Consider the following 22,924-nt stretch of genomic DNA (forward strand, 5'->3'; position numbering starts at 1 on the left):
TCTTTTGACTTTTCTGTCATTAAAAAAAATCTTTTCTGTCATTTTTTACCTGTTAGGAGAGTGTTTGCATTGGGAAAAAGCAAAGGGGCAGCTAGGTGGAGCAGTGGATAGAGCACTGGCCCTAGAATTATTAGGACCTGAATTCAAATGTGGCCTCAGACACCTAATACTCACTAGCTGTGTGACTCTGGGCAAGTCACTTAACCCCAATTGCCTCACCAAAAAGCAAAAAAAAAAAAAAAAGCACAGTTGTTGGTAGGGTAGCATTTTCAACCTTGATATAGCTTAATCCTATTCCTATAGTTTTTATTATTCACATTATATATTTTGAGTTTTTCCCTTGGGACTAAGAAATTAAATGTTATTTTAATGCCTATTAACATTTTAAAACAGCAGATCATTTTATTTTTTACATATACAAATGCTAATAATTAAGCAACATAGTAAATCTCAAAATAAAAACCTAAAATTTAAGCTGTTTGCATTTGGAAGCAAATTGTATATATTTTAACAAATATTATATTTACTATATTTCCTTCAGAATCTATCCTTATATTTGTCATCTTTTTATAGTTGTCAATGTGGTCTTCCCCTGTATCGCTTTGTATAGATTTTTCCAAATTTTCTTATACTCTTTTTATGTCATTTTTATGACATTATAATTTATTCTATTACCTTTATATGCTATTACTTATCCTGTTATTACCCACTCATCAGACATTTAAGTTATAGGTGTTTTGCTATCAGAATACACACACTGAATATTTTATATGAATATTTTTTTCTTTTTAAATAATCTTTTGGTAATATTCCTAGCAATGGAATAATTGGATCAATTTTGAGTATTATCTTAACAAAATGCCTAAGAATTGATTATGGTGAATGGTCAAAGGAACCTTATAACTCTAACTTAACTTTGGCTGATCACTTAGAAAACCTTGGATATTTAGAAAACTAGTGGTTTAAAGAAAATTAGCTTGTTACCATTTGGTGGTGGTGAAGGGTGGACAAGTGCCCAAACTTATGAGCTGGTATTTCATATAGTTTCAATGACAACTTAAGTTGAGGGTGCACAAATATTAAGTATGCTGTTCACCTGAGACTCATTAGAAATACATTGTGGCCAAGTACCTGCCAATAAAATAAGCTAGGAATAATAAATATTAAAAATCTAAAGTTTTTAGTAATTTTCTCAGCCTACTTTCTTTTGATCACTAGTTGTTTATATTGTAGAGCTATAATTAATCATCTGTTAAGTCGCCAAAAGAACTTTTAAATAACAGGATCGTTGCTTAAAAGTTTCTGACTTACTGCAGAAAGTCAAAATATGTACAAGTTTCTATTACACACTGACAAACAGAAAGCTCTTTCCATTTGCAATTTTTAGTGTCATTTTAAGTTGCTGCCTTTAGCCAATCAGATTTCTCCATGCCTGCTGACATCACTAACCAGCCAGTTCCCTCCAGCTGCAGAGAGCTTCAGTTTGTCTTTTTTTTTTTTTTTTTTTAAACTAAAATGGAGGCTGGTTTCTTGCCTTAAGGAGTACATTGCCTTTCCTGCTGAAGCCTAGATGTTGACATGTAACAAAGCTAGCAGCAGGATGGTGGTGGATGCAGCTAATTCCAATGGGCCTTTCCAGCCCGTGGCCCTTTTACATATTAGAGGTAAGTTATTGTGTCTATTTTAGTGAATTGTAACCTTCTGTGGTCAGTTAATAAATGGCTATTGTGCTTCAGATAAGAAAAGCAGGAAGTCCTTTGTGGCAGAATCCATTTAATTTTGCTGCAGATTTAACCATGTAAAATCGAGTGTGCAATGTTAGTTTGATATTTTAAGTACTACCTACTGATTTTAAGAATTCAGAGAGACATTGCATGCATAGTTAAAAGCTGGTTTTACTGCTCTCTGCTGTCTCTCCCATCCCCCTTTCAAGGCTGTGCTGATGTCAAAGGATGTGAAGTCACCAGCTCAGTGAGGTGGGGGGCAGGGCAAAGCTAAGTTACCAGTAAGCAGAGTTTAACGAGTAATTTATGTTGTTTAATACTGTAAAGATTTCTTCAAGCATATATGTCCACGGGATTAAAGATGAATCGTAACTGAAAAATAGTCAGCATTTATTTTTAAATAACTTAATTCACAAAGGGTTGGTCCAGTCTTCCAGCACCTCCTCCCTTCCCAACCAAATCTCTAAAGATGAATCTATGTATGCTTTGAAATGTTGAAATGGTATTGTTTCTAAAATAGTTGCTTTTTTTTTTTTTGGCATTAAAGCCATCTTAACTCCTTTGGCATGTGAAGAAAAAACGGTGTATTACACTCAGCAAATCCTAAATTGTGATTTGCCTTTAAATTTTGAAGCAGCAACAAGTTTTTAGGGTCCATTAGAAAACTACATTAGTTCCCTCACCCCCCTTTTGTGGTTTGCTGGTTTTGTGTTCACTACCTTCAAAAAATACAAATTTAAAAAGAAACAGTAGGCATACAGAACAGAAATCCTTCAAAGTAGTTAGTATGTATGAGTTGTTTAATTGTTTTTTTTAGCATTTTAAAGATTTTCTAAATGTATATTTTAATGGTTTCTGTTTGAGGACTAGTGAGAAATAGATAGTAGACTTTATAAAAATTACTTTTGAAATTCATGGTGTCCTATGTAGGCCAACTGTGTCCTATATTAATAGAAAAGCTGTAACTCGTTAGACTAAATCTCCTTCAAGGACCTGTGCTGAGATAGGGTGGGGGAAAGATTTCTAGGTGACTAATAGCCTGTATGACTAAAATGCCCGACAAGATTTTTCAGATTCTAGGGTGTATCCAAAGAAGACCAAAAAACCATATGAATACATATCTCTTGAATCAAAATGGGTGGTGATTTTCTCTAAAAAGCCCTCTATATCCAGGTGGAGTTAAGCAGAATTTTAAATGACCAGATTGTAAAATATGTTATGAATGTATTTTGTTAGTAATGCCCAAAGGGAATAGCTTTTTAACTATCTACAGGCATTTTCGGTGTTCTGGTAGGATGAAGAAGAGTAAAATGTGATATTTTTAGGATTTGTCAGTCCTCAGATAAATACTGAATCACTTGGTCTATTTATATATACATGTAATATGATTGCATTGTACATGTCAGATACATATTTTATTGCATTTATAATGTGAACCAACATATTTTTGGCTTATGATTCTATTTGGTTTTATAAAAAATTGCTATGTCCTGAAAATTATTTGAAAGATGAAATAGATGTTAGTGATAATTGATCTTATTTAACTGAAATTAATATTTAGGAAACCCAAAAGGCTTTCCGAATTAACAATGTTTTCTTTTAATTAGAAAGGAAGATTAGCTAAGTAAAAGCAGTCAGAAAGGGTAACGCTTTAAAAGTCCGGCTCTGTATTATTTTAATTCAAATCATGAAATAATCATTAATCTCAGAAAAATAAGGAAAGAGTTGCTTAAAACCAAGAGATTTCTAGGGTAATATTTTCAGTAAGTTCTTAGTCTATGATTAAATACTTGCATATAAAAATGAAAACTCTCTTTGGACATTGAGACCACACCTTAAAATAGAAAATACAGAATAAGTCCATTGACAATTTTATGAAGGGTTTTATCTTAAGATTTTGATTGCCTGTTCCTTCTGAATATATATCTATTGTTTTCTGTGACATTTTTTTCTCAGTCCTTTAACATCTTTGCTAATTCATCATCCATCTCTTTCCTACCCCCCTGTATATGAATAAACCCCAAGGTTCTGTCCTAGGATCTCTTCACCTTTTTCTATCTGTTGTCTTGATCTGATCAGCTCCCATGGATTAAATTATCTCTATCAAGTTAGCTCCCAAAGCTATGTATCTAGTTCCAATTTCTCTCCTGAACTCCAGTCCCCCAAGGCCAACTACCTGCTGGCCATCTCTACCTGGATATTCCTTCAACTTGTCTACACTAGAACTGATCATCTTTCCCTTTGAACCTGCCCCTCCTCTAAACTTCCCTAACATGATTGAGGGCACTACCATCCTCAAGTCACACAGGTTAGTGAAGTAACCTCATAGTCATCCTTGACTCTTCCTTCTCCATGACCTTCACATCCAGTCATTTACTAGATCCTACTGAGTTAGCCTCTACAACATCTCTCATATCTACCTTTTTCTCTGTGTTTATACATCTGCCACTCTAGTTCAAGTCCTTATTACAATTTCTTTGACATATAATAGCCTCCTAATTGATATCTTTACTTCCAATCTACCCTGCTCACAACTGCCAAAATCACCTTCCTAGATAGAATTCTTTCTGTGTCATCCCTCTGCTTAGAATCCTTCAGAGCTTTTTATCTTTGATTCTAGGATAAGACACACATTCCTCCTTAGCTTGGTTTTTAAGGTCCTGCACAATTTGGCTATGATAAACCTTCCCAGATTTCCTTTCGCACTCTCCACACACACAAATAGCTGTTCCTTGAACTCAGCATTCTGTCTTCCACCTCTGTGCATTTGTATGAGTTGTACCTCAATCCCACCGGAATCATAGTCCTTCATTTGTTCACCTCAGTATCTTTTTCTTCCTTCAAGCTTAGTTTGGGTGTTGTCTTCACAATGACGCTTTCCTGATTGTCCCCTCCCCTCTATTGTTAATGTTATCTCTTCAAATTACTTTGAATTTATTTGTCACAGTGCCTGTGACATAATAAGTAGGTGCTTAATAAATATCGATTGATTGATTATCAGTATGCATGTTATATTCCCTCCCCTTCCACAGTAGAATTAGTCTCGTTGAGGGCAGGGTCTATTTCTTTTTGGTCTTTATATCCCTAGCACCCTGTAGTTTAGTAAATGTTGAATTTAGTTGAATAGGATTATAGCAGGCACAACTTTTCACAATTCCGTACTAATATTGATCCACATTTCATGCCAGATGATGGATATAATTTTCTGAGATAATTGATTTTAGATACCTGTATGTCATGATGAATGAACTAATAAAAAGGCATTTATAATATGCAAAGTACTGTGCCAAGCCCTGGGGATACAAATAGGAAAAGCTAGACAGTCTCTGCTCTCAAGGAGCAGTTTCATTGAAGAAGGTGACACATAAAAGTTCAGCTGCAGGGCAGATGGAAAGGCCTGAAAGTTCTTAAAAGTCCAGGGGTAGGGTAACAAAACACCCAGATGACCTTAAGTTACTTAAATAATTTAAGGTAACAATTTGGGAGTACTGTAGAGCATAGATACAGGACGTATCTTCTGCCATCTCATCAGAAGGAATGGAGTTGTTGACTTCGATTTCATTCAAACTCTGTTGAGTGGTTAACCCCAGCTAGGTTGTAGGATTCCCCTAAGGGTGATGTTCCAACCCAGCTATCCTGAATGGTAGTTGGCATACTGGTTCCCTAAAAAAATGTTGAAGGAATAGAGCTTAATTAGAAGGGCTTTTTTTTTTTTTGAGTTTTCCAGTCAGATAGCTAGTTTATTTTAAGCTCTTATTTCATCAGAACCCCAAAGTAAGGGAAATAAAATGTTTAATCTGGGACCAGAAGCCAGTGTTGAAGGAGGAAGGGGAGACTATTTGGCATTTACGTATCATTTTAAGATTTGTAGCAACTCTGAGAGGTTCCTATAGGGCCAGGAACAGAAGTTGGCATATTCTTGCTTCCCTTAAGCTACTTTAAGATCCTTTACTCTGTGACCATCAACTTCAACTTCTTCCTTCAAAATTTACTGTATCCAATCTAGATTTTTTTTTTTTGCTTTGGATCACTGTCACTCTCCTTCCTTCCTATTAATAGTTCAATACCTACCTCAGTGTTCTACATACCATCCCCTTTCCTCTTTGAACATTGACTTTATAGTTCCTCATCCTCCTCAACTTCCATGCACCTCTATCTCCCTTGTACCGCTGTCTCACATAGATTAAACTATACCTTGGACCTGACCCATCCCCACCCCCTGATGAGGTGAATTTGTCCCATATGCTAATAATCCTAGTTGGAGCTCTGTCTTGAACCTTTGTGCTCTATGAAAAAGAGTTCAAGTATTTCACTAAGTCCATAGTATAGTATTTATGGGAAAATACTACTGTTAACCACACAAAGAGTTTTAAATCACTTTAAAGATGAGAAGAGGGTACTATTAAAACTGTTTGGTAAGCAAATACCTCTTACTCTATGTACGTTCTGCCCCTCCTAAAATTGAGTATGTTTCTCCCTTCTCCACCCCAGGATGTAGTTTTGCATTGAGTGTTCCTCTTCATTTTAAAAGCTGATAGAGAAGCAAATGTTAGCCAAATAGGAAAGATCTGAATGTCAGAAGTGGGAGGTAGAAAGGAAATGAGAAATTTTGATTTCTCCTTTCCCAGTTTTTTTTGGGGGGGGGGGCTTTCCAAACTAGGTTACTTTTTATCTTCATCTTGTTGCCCTCTCTTTGCACTTAAAACCAGAATTGGTAATGGCTTCTTTCTTCTGGGTGATGAATACTTAGCGTTGGAATCAGTTATTGATCATCACTTAAATTGTTCTAATTTGAAAATTAGAACAATTTTAAAATAAAATTTTTGTTATTATGAATCTTACTGTCTTCAGGGAAGCAATTGGTGACAAAGGGTAGACAGATTTAGGATTGTTCAGTGAGTGCTTCTTTATCAGCTTTTTAAAGAAAAAGACTAAGAACCTCAAATTCTAAGGAGAAATATATACTACATATTTGGATATATATTGGCTAAATTTGGAATGGTTTCTTCCCTGAGAAGAGTTAAGGGGAAAGGGAGACAGGGAAACAGTAGTCTCCTTTTTTTTTCCCCAAATCAGAGTATACCGCTGAAAGCCACCAGAAAAATAAATCTAATTTTATGCTATTCTCTTTAAATATTGTATCAACTCAACAAAGGATATGCCATCTCTCAAACACCTTCTTTTTATAATTGTACTCTTTCAGTAGTAAAATGAAAGCTGAACTTTAGTGACTCAATATATGTAACATTTTTCTTTTGTTATTTTGTGGTACAGAAGAGTAACTCAAATGGTTTACTAGTAACTCAAAAAAAGTTAAATGGCTCACTAGAAATGCATACTATTGTGTGTGTATTCACCCCTTTTGGTCTTATATTCAGAAGGCCACAGAAATGGTTCTTTTAGAGCATGAATTCTCAACCCCTTTTGTGTCATAGATGTCTGTGGCAGTCTAGTAAAGCCTATGACATTCTTTTCAAAGTGTTGCTTACATTCATAGTTAAGGGAAATGCTAAATTTCAGTTAGAGGTCAGTGAAAATAAAGATGTGATTTTTCTTCCTCATTCAAGTTCATGTACTCCTTAATATATATCAATGGAACCTAGGGTAAGAACTCCTTATATACCAAATTCTTCTCAGAGTTTTCTCAGTCTAGTCTGGTAGAAAGAGCACTGGATTTGTAGGCAGGGAACGAGGGTTTAGAGCCCAGCTGTGCTACTCATTAGCTATGAGATCATTGGCAAATAACCTCATGTGTCTGTAAAATGGGGATAATGTGTGTGTGTGTGTGTGTGTGTGTGTGTGTGTGTGTGTGTGTGTGTTTTAAGGAAGGAGCATTGCAAATCTTATAGTGATGTAGCTGTGAATTATTCTTTGCTTATAGGATTATAATATTGTAGATTTGGAGCTAGGAGGTAACCTTAGAGGCAGGTCATATAGTCCAGCCTTTTTGTTTTACAGATGAGGAAATTGAGGCAGTTTAAGCCACTTGGTCAGAGTCATACAGGTAGTACATAGCAGAACCTAGACTTCAGCCCAAGGTCTCTGACTTCAGGTACACTGTCCGTGCAGAGGAAAGAAAATAAAATGAATATGATAAAAATAGTTTAGTTTTGTTATCCTGGGAGAGGAACAAATGCCAAAGGGCAGTGCATCCGACGGCACAGCAGGGTATTTTAAACTTGGCACTTTAAGGAATTCCCAAAGAACATGTTTGTGATTCTTATTTAACTTCATAACCTGCAAGCATCAGAAAGGGGAAATGAATAGTTGCTAAATCATACACTCAGTATGTTTTTCAATATTGAACATTTTTCTATAAAGTATATAGCACATTAAAATAGAGGTTATAGATCATTTAATACTCATACTTAAAGCATAGCTTATAAGTTGATTTTAAGTAATAAGTGTGTAAAAAATGTATACCTATAGTATTTGGGGAAAGGGGGAACTTAGAGCATTATAGATAAAATTGTTTATTTTGGTAAATATTTGCTTACCTGATCATACAAGTAGGTATTGTTAAATTTATCATTGTCTGTGTCATAACTTAGTGAAAAAGTGATATGTGAGATACAATTCCCAGCTTTACAAACTTTCTGTGGACAATTTTAAATTTTCCTTTATTTAGTCAGGTTAAAATATGGCTGCAAGGAATATGTTCTATATAAATGTTAGTTATTATTTTATGAAGATTAGGGAAACTTCAAAAATATCTCAGGAAGTATTTCTCTTAGAGTTGTCACTGCCAAGAGAGAGAAGAGAACCCTTTATCTTTAACCTTGGAAAGACATTTGCTAAAGTTTATAGTTACAGATTACAGTAACTAAATCTGATTTTTATTTTGGATACTTGGGGACAATGCAATATAATGGAAAAGTTCTGGATATGGAATGTAAGAACATTGGTTTAAATTCTGGCTCTTCTACTTAACCCCTTTGTGACATTGGACAAGTCACATAACATCTCTGGCCCCAGTTCCCTTATTTCAGGGGTTCTGTGAACTTGGATGAGAAAAAAAAATTGTATCTTTATTTTCATTAACCTCTAACAGAAATTTAGCATTTCCTTCAATAATTTAAAAACATGATTCTCAGAAGGATCCATAGGCTTCCCCAAATGACCAGAGTAGGTCTGTGACTCACAGAGGGTGAAGAACCCCTAGAATATGTAACCTTTCATTCTTTCCAGTTTTAAATCTGTGATCATATGATTATTTGTAAATCAAAATTTTTTCTAGTATGGGGAAAAAAAACATGAAGAGAACCTCATAGGACCCTAAATCTAGAGTGAGAAGCATTGAGTCCAAGAATTTGAAGCTCAAGTGGTGAAGTGACTTGTCTAGGGTCACACAACTACTAAATCTACGAAGCAACATTTGAACCCAGTTCTTCCTGACTGCAAATCTGGCACACTGTCTACTGTACCACACTGCTTCATTAGGTATCCCATAGTAAAGAATGACCTAGTGGTTTTATTTTATAGAGATAACCACACAAACAAAAAGCCTTTGAGTGTCCTCAGTAATTTTTAAGAGTGTAAAAGGGTCCCAAGACTAAAAAGTTTGGAAATTGCTATTCTAGGGCAAGATAACTTTTCCCTTCTTTTGCTACTTTTTTTGATAATGCCTGCCTTTCAGTGGAGTCTTTTGGTCACAGCTGTGTTCAATGATTTTAAAATGACTCCCAGGTTGCTTTCTCAGTTCATATGCTATCACTTATTGTACTCTAGTAAGGACGGTTTGGGTTTTTTCCTCAGAGTATATTACCTTGACCTAAGCACATGAAAGTTTTATCTTCCATTGTTTTGTCTATTTTTGGAGCCCCTTGAACTTTTTGTAGCTTATCCCTACTGACTTGGCATTTACTACTCAGAAGAGTTTTAAGTATCACTTGCAACCCTGAAATTGCCACCACATACTCCTAAATTATTTACAAAACTTTTATGAGAGTCTCTGCACTGATATTTGAGGGAACCCACTATTTGTAATGTCTCTGGTCTATAGAATACTTTTTGTCCCTACTCTTTCTCATTTATTTCTCCAACTCTATCCAGTTCTACCCATATTAAGTCCCTTGGTGACATTTTTTTATTATAATATTTAATCCCTAGTGAGGTATTAATTTGCATACATAGAATAATAATAACTGTCATTTATATAATGCCTTATGGTTTGCAAAACTATATATTATCTGTGGTGATGTCTTTAGAAGCAGATTGTTTAGTTTCATGATAAAATTATCAAAGAATTGTTCATAGAAATGAAGATTTTATCTGTGATTAAGTCTAAGTAGAATAATTTTAGACATCACTTTCCTGTAGTTATTTTTTTAAAGCAAATTTTTTTTAAATTTTTATTGGTATTTAATGATTTTATTTAAAATGGTTTAAGTGCTACAGGTCAAATCCCATTAATTCCTTTTGAGGGACAATTTTATTGTCTTAAATATTGCTTGAAATAAGTGGAATGTCATCTGAGGCTTGGAAATATTTTAGAGGATCTTTCATCATATATATCTCTATCATGGTGAGATCTTAGAAGGGAAAAGCAGGCCATGAGTGAAAGAGTATAAAAGAAATGATGTGTTGAAAGAAAAGTCTAGCTGGGAAATATGTATTGGGGAGTGATGTGGTAGTTGAGGAGAGACAGGTTGGGGATTATATTATATATAGTGAACTTTGATAGTATCTCAATAACATAAATGTGAATTATTGATTACCAATCTAAAGAGTTTAGACACCATGAACTAGGAAGCACTGAAAAGTTTTTAAACAAGGGATGGCATGTTCCAAACTGTTTTATGAAAATTAGTCCAGCTGCTGTGTATAAAATGCATTGGAGATGAAGAGAAAAAGACAAAGAGGCCAGTTAGAACTATTGCACTAGTCAGAGTGAAAGGTAGTAAGAGCCTGATAGTTGGGAGGAGGGGACAGATGGGGAAGAAAAGAGATGGATCCATTCAGTTTACTTGAACAAATGTTTATGTACTTATTTCATACAAAAACCAATAGTAAAGTCCTACCCTAATTCTTTATTATGGTCTTGATATTGGCATGGGCTTCTCAAGCTCTGGAAGGTTTTACCAACCTGGAAAGGCCAAGAAACAAGACTCTGCTTTTCTCAAATCTAAGGATCAGTCTAGCTAAATTCCTAAAGGGCTCATTTCAAAGAGTTTGGATAGTAGATGATTAAATTTTTTGGTGACAGCAAATTATAAAGACCTCCATTCTACTACATTGCGCGGGGGGGAGGGGTCATTGCAACCTACATTGGTTGAGAATGTAACTATACCCATAAAAACATGGAAAACAAATTTACCTCTACTGTGCATGTAACCATTATTCATGTACCTGTCTCATATCCCTCCTAAATAGTAAGCACTTTGAAGGTAAGACCTGTACCTCTTTTTAGCTTTTAGAACTTAACTTTTCTTGGGTAATTTGTAGAGAATGAAAGTTGTGTATGTATTTAGGGAGAAAGCCAGTAACTGTATTTCTTCAGGGGTTTGTTTATATAACCTTTTAGCTTGTGACTTGATGCCATTGAGATAAACCAAAATCGCTTGGAAACTATAATGAGGTTAAAGCTTAATGTTTGCCTTTCATTTTCATGTACTACCCCTTCTTTACCTCCAACATAGTTATCCTTTAATTTTCACTTTAAAGGCATGTACTTTGTAAAATGCAATATTTGTTGACTTTATTTACAGTGAAATTTCTTTAAAGGAATTGTGTTCCTTATCTCCAACAATTTCAGCTTGGTATCAATTCTAGAAATTTCTAGTGTTGTTTCTATTGTTGTTATTGAGTTGCTTCAGTCGTGTCTGATTCTCCATGACCCCGTTTGGGGTGTCTTGGCAAAGGTACTGGAGTGGTTTGCCATTTTTTTCGACAGCTCATTTTACAGATGAGAAACTGAGGCAGACAGGGTTAAGTGATTTGCCTAGTGTCACACGGCTTGTAAGTGGCTGAGGTCATATGTGAACTCAGGTCATATGTGAACTCAGGTCCTCCTGACTCCAGGGCTGGTACTCTACCCACTGCTCCACCTAGTTGCCCAGTTCTAGAAACTGCAAAACTGAATTTATAATATCTTTGTACCTCCATAAAGTAATCTCAGAACTGATGCTATAGCCTATGTAGATATGTATATATGTATATATGTATAATAAGTAGTAAGCTGCCCTAAGATTAGTCCAAGGTCTTAATGTTATGATTAAATTTTAATATACCTTTAAAAAATTGATAGCTAGTTAGAATAGGAAACAATGATGGGGAATGACCAACAAACTGTACCAGGAAGGCAGGATAACCTGATCTTAGTTTAGAATACGGACAGCAACAGTTTAGAAGAGTCTGTGAAGCTGGCCCCAGTAGAGCCAGCCTGCCTCCTGAAACAGCTGAGTCAAACAGTGAGCAGAGTGCAGTGTGACCCTAAGCAAAGCACTTAACTTCCCTGGGTCTCAGTTTCCTCATCCGTAATATGAAGGGGTTAGACTCCACCTCTCAGGACCCTTCCAGCTCTAAATCTATGATCCTGCGACTATAAAAACGGAAGAAAAAAAATATGTTAAGTCTTTGCCATGTTTTTGTTGTTAGGTTCTAGAACTGGAAGGGGTCTCAGAGACCGTCTAGTTCCATGGAGGTTCTTAACCTTTTTTATGTCTTGAACCATTTTGGCAGTCTGATGAAGCTTATGGATCACTGCTTAGAGTGTTTTGTTGCCAACATTCATAATTGAAGGAAATGCTAAATTTCCATGAGAGGTTAGTTAAAATAAAGATGTAATTTTCCCCATCCAAGTTCCCAGAACGTCTGAGATCCATCCATGGACTCTCGGTTAAAAAAAATCCTGATCTGATCCAACCCCCTCATTTAACAAATGAAAAAACTGAGACCCAAAAGGTAAAACATGTAGTAAGGATCAGAGGAGAAATTTGAACCCAGATTCTCTGATTCCAGAGCCAGTGCCTGCTGCTATTCTACTCTGTCTCTATTTGTTTGGATGTAAAGATGTTGTTCCAAGGGGGCTTTTTTTTATTTAAAAAAAATAATATTTGTGTATTTTCCTGTATTTCTCAAGGCATCTTTTCTCCCTCTCCCTCCCAGAGAAGGGAATATAATATATCAAAAGAACAGAATAATAAATTATAATTATTTATAATAAAGAATAGAAAAGAAGGAAAATCTGAGCATAGTAGCACAGCACATACCTCTAATCCCTGCTATCAAGAAGGATGAGAGTAGAGCAGAACTTCTTAAACTTTTTCCATTCACGACCTTTTAGCACTTTTTTTTAAGGCAGTTGGGGTTAAATGACTTGCCCAGGGTCACACAGCTAGTGAGTGTCAAGTGTATGGTCTGAGATCACACTTGAACTCAGGTCCTGACTCCAGGACCGGTGCTATATCCACTGCACCATCTAGCTGCCTCCTTTAGCACTTCTTAAACTGTGGGTCTGGACCCCATATAGTTGAAGAGGATCCCTTGAGCTCAGGAGTTCTGACCTGCAGTGGATCAGGTGTCCACACTAAGTTCAGCATTAATGTAATAAGCCCCAGGAGGGGAGAAGAGGGCAAGCCACAGGTTAACTAAGGAGGTGTGCAAAGTAGCCCAGTTTGGAAACAAAGCAGGTCAAATTTCCTGTGCCATTCAGAGTGGGACTGGACCTATGAGTTGCCCTGGCACTTTCAGCCTGTTTGAGATAGGGACAACCCAATCTGGAAAGGAAAGGAAAAGAAAGGGAGAGAGAGGAAAGGAAATCTGTCAAAAAAGTCTGAGAACTATATGCATTGTTCCACACCTATAGCCCCCCTATCTCTTCCAGAAAAAAAAATGAAAGAAAGATGCCTTCTCATATCTCTTCATTGTGGCCTTAGCTTTCATATCTCTTCTTTGTGGTCATTATAGTTTCACAGTATTTAATTTTGATTGTTGTTTTGTATTCCTTTCCACTTACATTGTCATCGTCGTTGTGTATATTGTTTTCCTGGTTCTACTTACTTCATTTTACATCAGTTTATATAAGTCTTTCCATGCTTTTCTGTATTCCTTGTATTTGTTATGGCAATATTCCGTTGTATTCACATACCACAACAAATAGCCATTCCCCTGTCAATGAACATATACTTTGTTTCCAGTTCTGTGCTGCTACAAATACTTCGGTATATATAGGATCTTTCTTTTTGTCATTGACCTTGAAGGAGACTTTTCTTTAAAAATGTACTTGATTAAATTATCTGTTGTCAATGAATTGTTGGGAAGGCATCAGGGCTTTTAGAGCATAAAAGCTCCCACTGAAGTCATAGCAGCCCTTCAATAATCTGTAGGCATGAAAGCCATATAATGCTAACATGCAATGCTTATCTTAAAGAAAAATGATTAATAAATCAAGCATGTGATGATGATGATGATGATGATGAAAATTAAGAAAATGATGACATGTGTCCCTGACCATCTTTGAAAGAAATGCCCTAACTTGAGAAGACCCTGCCTAAGTTTCCACCTCAGAGGAAAGTTAAACTGATGGCCTTTTAGGATTTGGACTTACTATTTCACATGAGAATAAATAATTGCTTTTAAATCTTTTTTTTTAATTTCATATTTCAGGGATCCATGATTTTAAATTGCCTACCTTTTATTCTCCTTAATTCATCCTATATCTCCCAACTGCCTGCTGGACATTTCTACCTTGTTTTCCATAGACATCTGAAACACGTCTTTGTCCCATAAACCTACCTCTCCTCCTCACATCCTTTTATTCCTCACTGATTTAATTTCTCTCTCTCTCTCTCTCTCTCTCTCTCTCACTCACACACACACACACACACACACACACACACTCGCTATGCCAAAGTGGCATATTTACTGTTCCATTTGCATAACATTCTGTCTCCCATATCCATGCCTTCATACAAGTTGTACCTCATACCTGCAATGTTCTTCCTCTTCCCCGTTTCTTCTTGGAATCCCTAGCTCCTTTCATATTCCACCTTCTTATATAAGCCTTTCCTGACTTCCTCAATTGTTAATGCTTTCTCTCCCTTACGCCTATTTATTTTGTATTACTTCGTACATTTGTTTGTCCCTATATATGCTGTTTCCCTCCAGTAGAAGGTAAAGCTTCATGAGGGGATCCCAAGTACCTCCACAATGCCTAGCACACAGTAGGTACATAATCAATACTTACCGAATTGAATTTGTGGTGGGCCTTCAGTATAGATTGCTACCCTTAGACAGTATTTGAGGATTGCTAAAGCCCAAGAAAATTCACTCTAGAGGCAGCTGATGAGTCTCTACATTTACACTGGTTCTTGAATAGGAGACATATACAGTCAATTGCTTTGTCTTGGTTTGGGTCCTGCCAGACCTCACTTTCCACTTAGATAGTCTTCGAGAACCCAAAGTTATCTTAACCACACCACATATCATCCAAGAAGGGCTTTAAGATGCTTATTTCTCCTCTTATTTTCAAATGAGAACATGAGAAAATATAAGAAGTTTAAATATGATGTCTTACACTTCTTTTCAGAAAATCAGATGTGTAAGTTTTGGATGAGGGACACATGGCTGAGCAACAATTAATATATATATATATATATTAAATCTAGGCATTTTAGTGTACTACAAACTCAGTGCAAGTTAGCAGTGTAATATAGTAGATAAAACCATATTCCACTTCCACCAACCCTTTTGGAATTCTTATTCCAGAGTTAATAGTAATCAGTTTGCAAGCATTTACTTTTAAAATTAACTAATTTATTTTGTAGACATTTATGATCTATTTGACACACTGTCCCTCAGCCCCCTCTCCCCAAACAAAAAATAAATAAGACCTACAAAAAATACTTCATCATAAATACGAATAGTTCAGAAAAGCAAATTCCCACATTGCATATGCCCCAAAATGTATGTTTCTCTCTGCATTTAATCCATCACCTCCCAGGCAGAAGATAAGTGGCATATTTCACCTTCAGTTTTCAAAGTACAGGCATTTATTATTCACTTTCCTGTGTCAGACATTGTCCTAAGCACTCGGGATACAAAAGCACATCAGCAGCCACTGCCATTAAGGAGGTCCCAAGGTCTATACAGAGAAAGTAGAAGGTAATCTGTGGAGGGGAAAGCCCTAGCAGCCACCTGCAGAAGGTGATGTTGAGCTGAGTCTTGAAGACACAGGAGCTTCAGAGGTAGAGGTGAGGGGGACAAGCATTCCAGGTACAAGGGACAGCTGGTGTCAAGGCACAGACACAGGAGATGGAGTGTTGTAGGTTTGAGAAACAGCCAATAGGTTAGTGTGGCTACATCATAGACTACACAAAAGAGAGGAAAAAGGCCAGATTGTAAAGGGTTTTTCCGTGTCAAGAAGTGAACTTTATATTATTTAAATTTATATTATCCTGGAGGTAATAGGGTGCCACTAGAGTTTATTTAGTGGTGGGGAGAGGTGACATGGTCAGGCCTATGCTTTAGGAAAGTCACTGACAGGTGGATGGAGGATGGATTGGAATCATTAGGATGAGAAGAGATTTGAGACAAGGAGGCTGATTAGAAGGCTATCAAAGTAGCTCAGGTGAGAGGTGATAAAGGCCTGAATAAGTGTGAGACTGTTATAGAGGGGAGAGTATGAGTGATGTTGTGATGGAAAAAATTATTAGATTGGATATGTGGGGTATGTGATGGAAAGGAGTCAAGGATGACACCAAGGTTGTGAGGATAGGTGATTGGGAGGTTAGTGGTGCCCTCCAGAGTAGTAGGAGATGATTTGGGAGTCAAGATAATGAGTTGTGTTTGGATATTTTGCATTTGAGACACCTCTGGAATATCCATTTAGAAGTATCTAAAGATCTGGTAATCATCCATACAGAGATGGTGATTGAACATATAGGAATTTAGATCAACAAGTGAGCTATAATGGAAAAAGAAAAGAGGGCCGCACACAGAACTTAGGGGCCTCCATGTTTAATGAATGTGAATGATGTTGAAAAACCAACAAAGAAAACTGAGGAAAGGTCAGATAGGGGAGAACAAGGAGAGAACAGCATCATGAAAACCTAGAGAAGAGAAAACATCCAGGAGGAGAAGGTGGTCACTATCAAAGGCTGCAGAGAGGTCAAGAAGAATGAAGAATAAGAAAAGGCTATTAGATTTTGAAATTAAGAGATCATTGGTATTAATAACAAATATCTGTATAATTTTTTTTAATTAACAGAAATCTCTTTTCTCTCCTTCCCACATCTCCCCGCAACTAAAAAAGAAAAACAAAACCCTGTAATAATCATGCATAGCCAAGCAAAACAAGTTCCTGCATTGCCCATAACCAAAAGTTATGTCTCAGTCTGCACTCTGCATCTTTCACCTCTCTCTCCTAGGAGATGGGAGGGTGTTTTATCATGGTTCTCTAGAACCCTAGTTGGTCAGAGTTTATAAGTCTTTCAAAACTGTTTATCTTTACAAAGTTATTATTGTATAATGATTCTTATGGTTCTGCTCATTTCATTCACCATCAGTTCATAAAGTCTTCCCAGGTTTCTCTGAAATGTTTCCTTTCATAATTTTTATAGCACAATAATATTCTATTGCATTCACATGCTGTAATTTGCTTAGCCATTCCCCAGTTGATGGGCACCTCCTTAGTTCCCAGTTCTTTGCCACAACAAAAAAGAATAGCTAAATATGGAAATATGTTTTGCATGATTTTACATGTATAATTAAGATCATATTGCTTCCCTTCTTGTTGGGTGGGGAAGGGGCTTAAAGGATAGAAATTTTAAATTTTAAATTTTAAATTCAAATTTTTTTAAAATGAATGCTAAAAATAAAATTATTTTTAGAAAAGAATAGCCAACATTTGTATAATGGCTTATGGTTTGCCAAGCACTTCACATGTATTATCTCATTTACTCCTGACAAAAGCTCTATAAAGTAGGTGCCATTGTTATCCCCATTTTACAGATGAGGAAACTAAAGGTGGGAGAAATGTTAGGTGACTTGCCCAGGGTCATATAGCCAAATTAACAAGCATTTTATTAACTCTATGCTCCAGTCACTGTGCCATACTTCTCAGTTGTGTCCAAGGTAGCATTTGAACTTAGGTCTTCTTAATCCAGTATTCTATCTTTAATTGTCCTCATTCTAGATCTCTTCCTCTCATATTCGTTCTGCTTGCTCTCCCTAATACCTGACTTCCCTAAGATGGCTTACTGTTGCTATTAGAATACAATATAAACTGCTCTGTTAAGCTCTGAAAGCCCTTTACATGTGGCCTCAACCTGTCTTTCCAGTCTCATTGTACATCATTCCCCCTCCTACACTTGTGATCCAGCCAAACTGGCTTCCTCTTTTTTTTTTTTTCGTTGAGGCAATCTGGGTTAAGTGACTTGCCCAGGGTCACACAGCTAGTGTCAAGTGTCTGAGGCTAGATTTGAACTCAGGTCCTCCTGGCTCCAAGGCCAGAGCTCTGTCCATTGTACCACCTAGCCGTCCCTTGGCTTCCTCAACAACATTGGAAGGTAGATGCCATTGTTAATGTCATTTTATAGATGAGGAAACAGAGGCAGACAGAGGTTAATCAACTTGCTCAGAGTCACATAGCTAGTAAGTATCTGAGGCTAGATTTGAGCTCAGGTCTTCTGACTCCAGGTCCAGTGTTGGGGGATTTTTGTTTTCTTTACTGCCAGCCCCCGTCCCCAACCCCACCCCGTCCCCCCACCCCCACTTCATGATTCAACTGAACTGCTCTTTTCTTTATTCCTTGATGTGGCACTCCATGTCTCTCCTGTAGGCCTTTGCATTGGTTGTCTCTCATGGCTGAAATGCTTTCCCTCTTCACCTCCACCTCATAAAATCCCTTTTTTCTTCAAGTGCAACTCAGGCACTACTTAATACATGAAGACTTTTTCATTCTTCATACTTGTTAGTGCATTCCCTAGCTATCTTATATTTAAGCACTATGTTTATTCCAATTTATTCTCCTTAGATAGTGCATATATTTACCTAAGTGCTTGTCTCTCCTGTTAAAATATATTCTTTTTGAGAATAGAGATTATGCATAGCATATTGTAAGTGTTTAATAAATGCTTATTGATTAGCTAGTGTGTTCTTAGAATTTGTTTAAGGGAGGCATGTAGAGAAGGTAAGAGAGTTTCATTCATATCCAAGTAGTTGCCAAGCCTTGTCAGTTCTACTACCATAACAACTGTTGTGTCTGTCTCTTTCTGTCCACTTACAAAGTCCTCATCATCTCTTACCTGGATTATTAAAGTGGCATCTCGATTGGACTCCATATCGAACTCTTTCCAATCCATCTTCCATAGCCATAAAAGTAATCTTTCTAAAGTTACTGGTCTGACCATTTCACTACCCTGCTCAGGATCCTTCAAAGTCTCTACCTGTTGCCTGCCACTAATATAAAATATAAGTGCTACAACTTGGCATTAAAAACTCTTCACCGTAAGAGCTCATGGCTTATTTTTCCAGATTTGATTCAAATAACTCCCCCTGATATTCTTCCTTCCTTTCATTCTGACTTGCTATTTCTCAACCTTGGCATTGCATTTCTTGTCTTTGCAGAAAGTCTTGCATACCTGAAATTCATGCCTTCCTCACATCTGCCTCGTTGAATTTGTAGTTACCTTTAAGGCTTATGTTAGAGCCTTTAAGAAGCCTTTCCAGGTCCCCGAGTTGTTAGTGTGGAGAATACTTGTAGAATTATGTTGTATTTACTTATTTGTGTAAGAGTCATATTGCCTTCTCCCCTCACCCCAAAACCACTGGTTTTAACTTTTGTCTTAGTATCTCTAGCACCTAGCACAGTACCTTGTAAATAGTTGGAACTTGGCTAATTTTTTTTTTATTTGAATAGTCATATCATACTCTGACCTATTCAAACTGTATTTGGACCAGCTGAAAGTATCCTTTCACTGCTCAGATATTCCTAGAGTACATTGTTGGGCTCTCTTCTTTGCTGGCCCCTTCCCTCTCCCTGTTTTGTATTATGCTTTAACATCCAGTTTCTTATCGTAGAGATAATAGATTCTTAATAATTTTTAATTGAATTGGAGTACTGTGTTAATAACAGCACATAGTAGGTGCTTAATCTTGTTGACTTATGGCGCTATATTTTGGGACAGATTTTGGCAAACTGGAGTGGGTTCAAAGGCAGCAAGGCTAGTGAAGGGAGTGGAGCACATGGGTTATGCTGAGGAAAAATGTATGCTTAGCTTGGTGAAGAGAAGAGTGAAGGGAGACATGATAGCTGTATTTACATAGTTGAAGGGCTGTCATGTAGAAGAACGATAAAATTTGTTCAACTTAGAACTTAGACCACAGAACTGAGAGCAATGGATCAAAGTTTCAGAGACTGATAAATATAAGAAAAAACCTGCTAACAGTCTAAGCCTTCAAGAATGGCCTTGGATTTCCCATCATATGTTGACCACTTTTCAGGGATGTTATAAGGAGCTTTCTGTTCAAGCAGGTATTGGACTCGGTGACTTCTGTGGTTCCTCTGAGATTCTTTCACTCCCAGCTAGTAACGCGAAAGGGTTCTGAAGCTGCATAAACTCTCTTGCTGTATTCTATATTCTGGCATGAAAAAGGGAGCAAAAGTTTCCCAGAAGCTAAAGCTGGAAGGAATCTCAAATAAAATCTGTTAGTGCTGGATGGCGTTTTATAGATTTGAAAACTGAGGCACAGGCAAGTGAAGCAATTTGCCCACAGTTACATAGGTAGCAAGTGTAACAGAGTCAGGATTTGAACCTCCATTTTCTGACATCGTTATTATTCTTTCTAGTAAATCATGCTATATCGATGCATTGATAAATCATAAATTTTTGACTCCCCAAGTGAAAATTTTCAAAGCATTTAATCTTGGATGGTTCATGTAGAATTTATTTAAAATCTGTGAGACACACATACACACGTATATATGTATATGTATATATATACACATATATACACATATGCATACCGTATATAATAGATAGTAATTTACTAATTACATACATATGTATGCATATGTAAATATATATTAATTTGTGTATGTGCAGAGTTGTTTGCATACTTTCTCCCCCATTAGAATATGAACTCTTTGAGGGTAGAAGCTGTGTTTTTGCGTTTCTTTGTTTTCCCAGTGCTTAGCATGATGCTTGGCATATTGTAAGCACTTAAAATGCCTGTTGATTGAAAAAAATTGTGGAGATTGATAATATCATTTCATATAAGCATTCAGCAAAGTTTTCTTACATGAATGATTTGTACTTGTGTGAGTGAAACACCCCCTTACTAGTTCTTATGTATACATATAGTCCTCAAACTTTAATATTTAGTTGTATATTATCAATACTTTCTTAATAACATAAGTCATCTTGGGGCAGCTAGGTGGCGCAGTGGATAGAGCATCGGCCCTGGATTCAGGAGGACCTGAGTTCAAATGTGGCCTCAGACACATAACACTTACTAGCTGTGTGACCCTGGGCGAGTCACTTAACCCCATTGCCTAGCCAAAAAAAAATTTTTTTTAAAAAGTAACGTAAGTCATCTTGAGGAGGTTCATAGAAATTTTCATACCTTACAATAATAATAGCTACTAGACTGAATAAACTTTGTCATTTCATTCTTTGAATCTCTTGTCTTTCCAAAGTAGAATTTAAATAGAATTCAAGCTTGAGTTATTTTAACATGTATAATACCTTAATCACTATGGTTTCAAGTGTTAAAAGAAACTAGAAAAATTTTAAATAAGGACAATTTTAAATGAGGTCATAGTTATTTCCTGCCCTCTCTTGTGACAAAAAAAAAAAAATGAGGCAAAAGCATCTAGTACAGGCACTATTTCTGACAGCGTATGAGGTCTTCTGTCCTTGTGGGCCTCTACCCCTGCCTCTCTGTTGTGAGAGAGGAGAGTCTTTGTTCTCAACTTTCACTGGTTTCTCCACTATTCAAGAGTTTACCTTCCTTTTATTATTGTAGAACTGTTCATTTTTTTCATTTAGTTCTGCTTATTCTGTTCTGTATCAGTTCATATAAGACTTACCATGTATCTGAATTCCTTATATTTGTATTTTCTTTCTAAAAAATAATATACCATAGTTTTGTCTCTATCTCCCAAAGGGCTGTCACAGAGTGTTGCTGTGAATATTTTAGTACACATAGGATCTTTGTTTCTGTCTTTGACTTCCTTGAGAGTATATGCCTAATAGGAAGATTGCAGGATCAGAGGGGGTTGTGTGTGTGTGTTTATATATATGTGTGTGTGTGTATATATATATATATATATATATGTATGTATATGCAATTTATAATTCCAACTTGAAATCCGTGACAGTTCTGCTTTACAGCTCCACTAACAGTGTACTCATGTGATTTTTTTTTCCCACAACCTCTCCACCACTGACCATTCTCATTTTTTTCTATTTTTGCTAGTGTATGTAGTATTTGATGGTTAAATACCATAGTATTTATGGTTTAATTTGCATTTCTCTTAATGACTTGGAGCTTGGTTTCATGTGGTCATCTAGTTTGTAAAACTGTTCATATCATTTGATCAATTACCTACTGGACAATGTCGGCTCTTTTATTGTATTTTTATTTGTATGTATGTTATTTATATGTATTGATTCCTTGTATATTTTTAATATGACTTAATGCAGGAGAGCCAGGCTAAGAGTCAGTAAAACCTGAACTTTCGTCAGTCCTATCTTAACTGTGTGATCCTGGACAAGTCACCTTTTGAACCTCTTGTCCCAGAAAACTCTCTAAGATCCAAGTGGCAGAGCAGGTATATCTGCAATGGTAGAGGGCATTTCTTCATGGGAAGTTTGATGATATACCAATGAAATCAAGGAACTGGTACAGAAAAAAATTTTGAAGCAAATATTTTCCCCCCATCTACCATTTGCATCTAATTATGATTTTATTTTATACATGCAAAACTTTTAATTTTATATAGTCAAAATTATGTGCTTTTTCTTTTATGATAAAAGGAGATGCTATCCTTTATTTCATTAAGAATTTGTATCTATTTGTAGCTGTAGTTGTGAAAAGTACCTAATCTCCATTAATAGTTTAGTAAATTTTAAAAATTATTACCCATGTAAATATTTATACCAATTGAGATTACCATCAAACCCTGGCAGAATTTTTAGATTGAACAAAATTAAAATATTAGCCTTTACTGTTTTCCCTGTGTTGTTTCTTATAAG

General features: G+C 36.3%; 1 protein-coding gene across 8 annotated transcripts in view; it reads left to right on the top strand.

Annotated features, from left to right (window-relative positions):
* Positions 1–22,924, top strand: part of PPP2R5C (protein phosphatase 2 regulatory subunit B'gamma) — a 197,156-nt gene that overhangs the window by 65,176 nt on the left and 109,056 nt on the right. For 4 of the 8 annotated variants that reach the window (XM_027849056.1, XM_027849057.1, XM_027849060.1 and 1 more), the window contains exon 1: positions 1,504–1,664. The exons of the other annotated variants lie outside the window; for them this stretch is intronic. In XM_027849056.1, the coding sequence (XP_027704857.1) occupies positions 1,571–1,664 (94 nt within the window). In that variant the 5' untranslated portion in view covers positions 1,504–1,570. Of the gene's footprint in view, positions 1–1,503; positions 1,665–22,924 lie in introns of those variants that run through there. 8 annotated transcript variants of the gene reach the window in all.

This window comes from Vombatus ursinus, unplaced genomic scaffold (assembly GCF_900497805.2).
Source record: "Vombatus ursinus unplaced genomic scaffold, bare-nosed wombat genome assembly UNPS02007284.1, whole genome shotgun sequence".
NCBI classification, from domain to species: Eukaryota; Metazoa; Chordata; class Mammalia; order Diprotodontia; family Vombatidae; genus Vombatus; species Vombatus ursinus.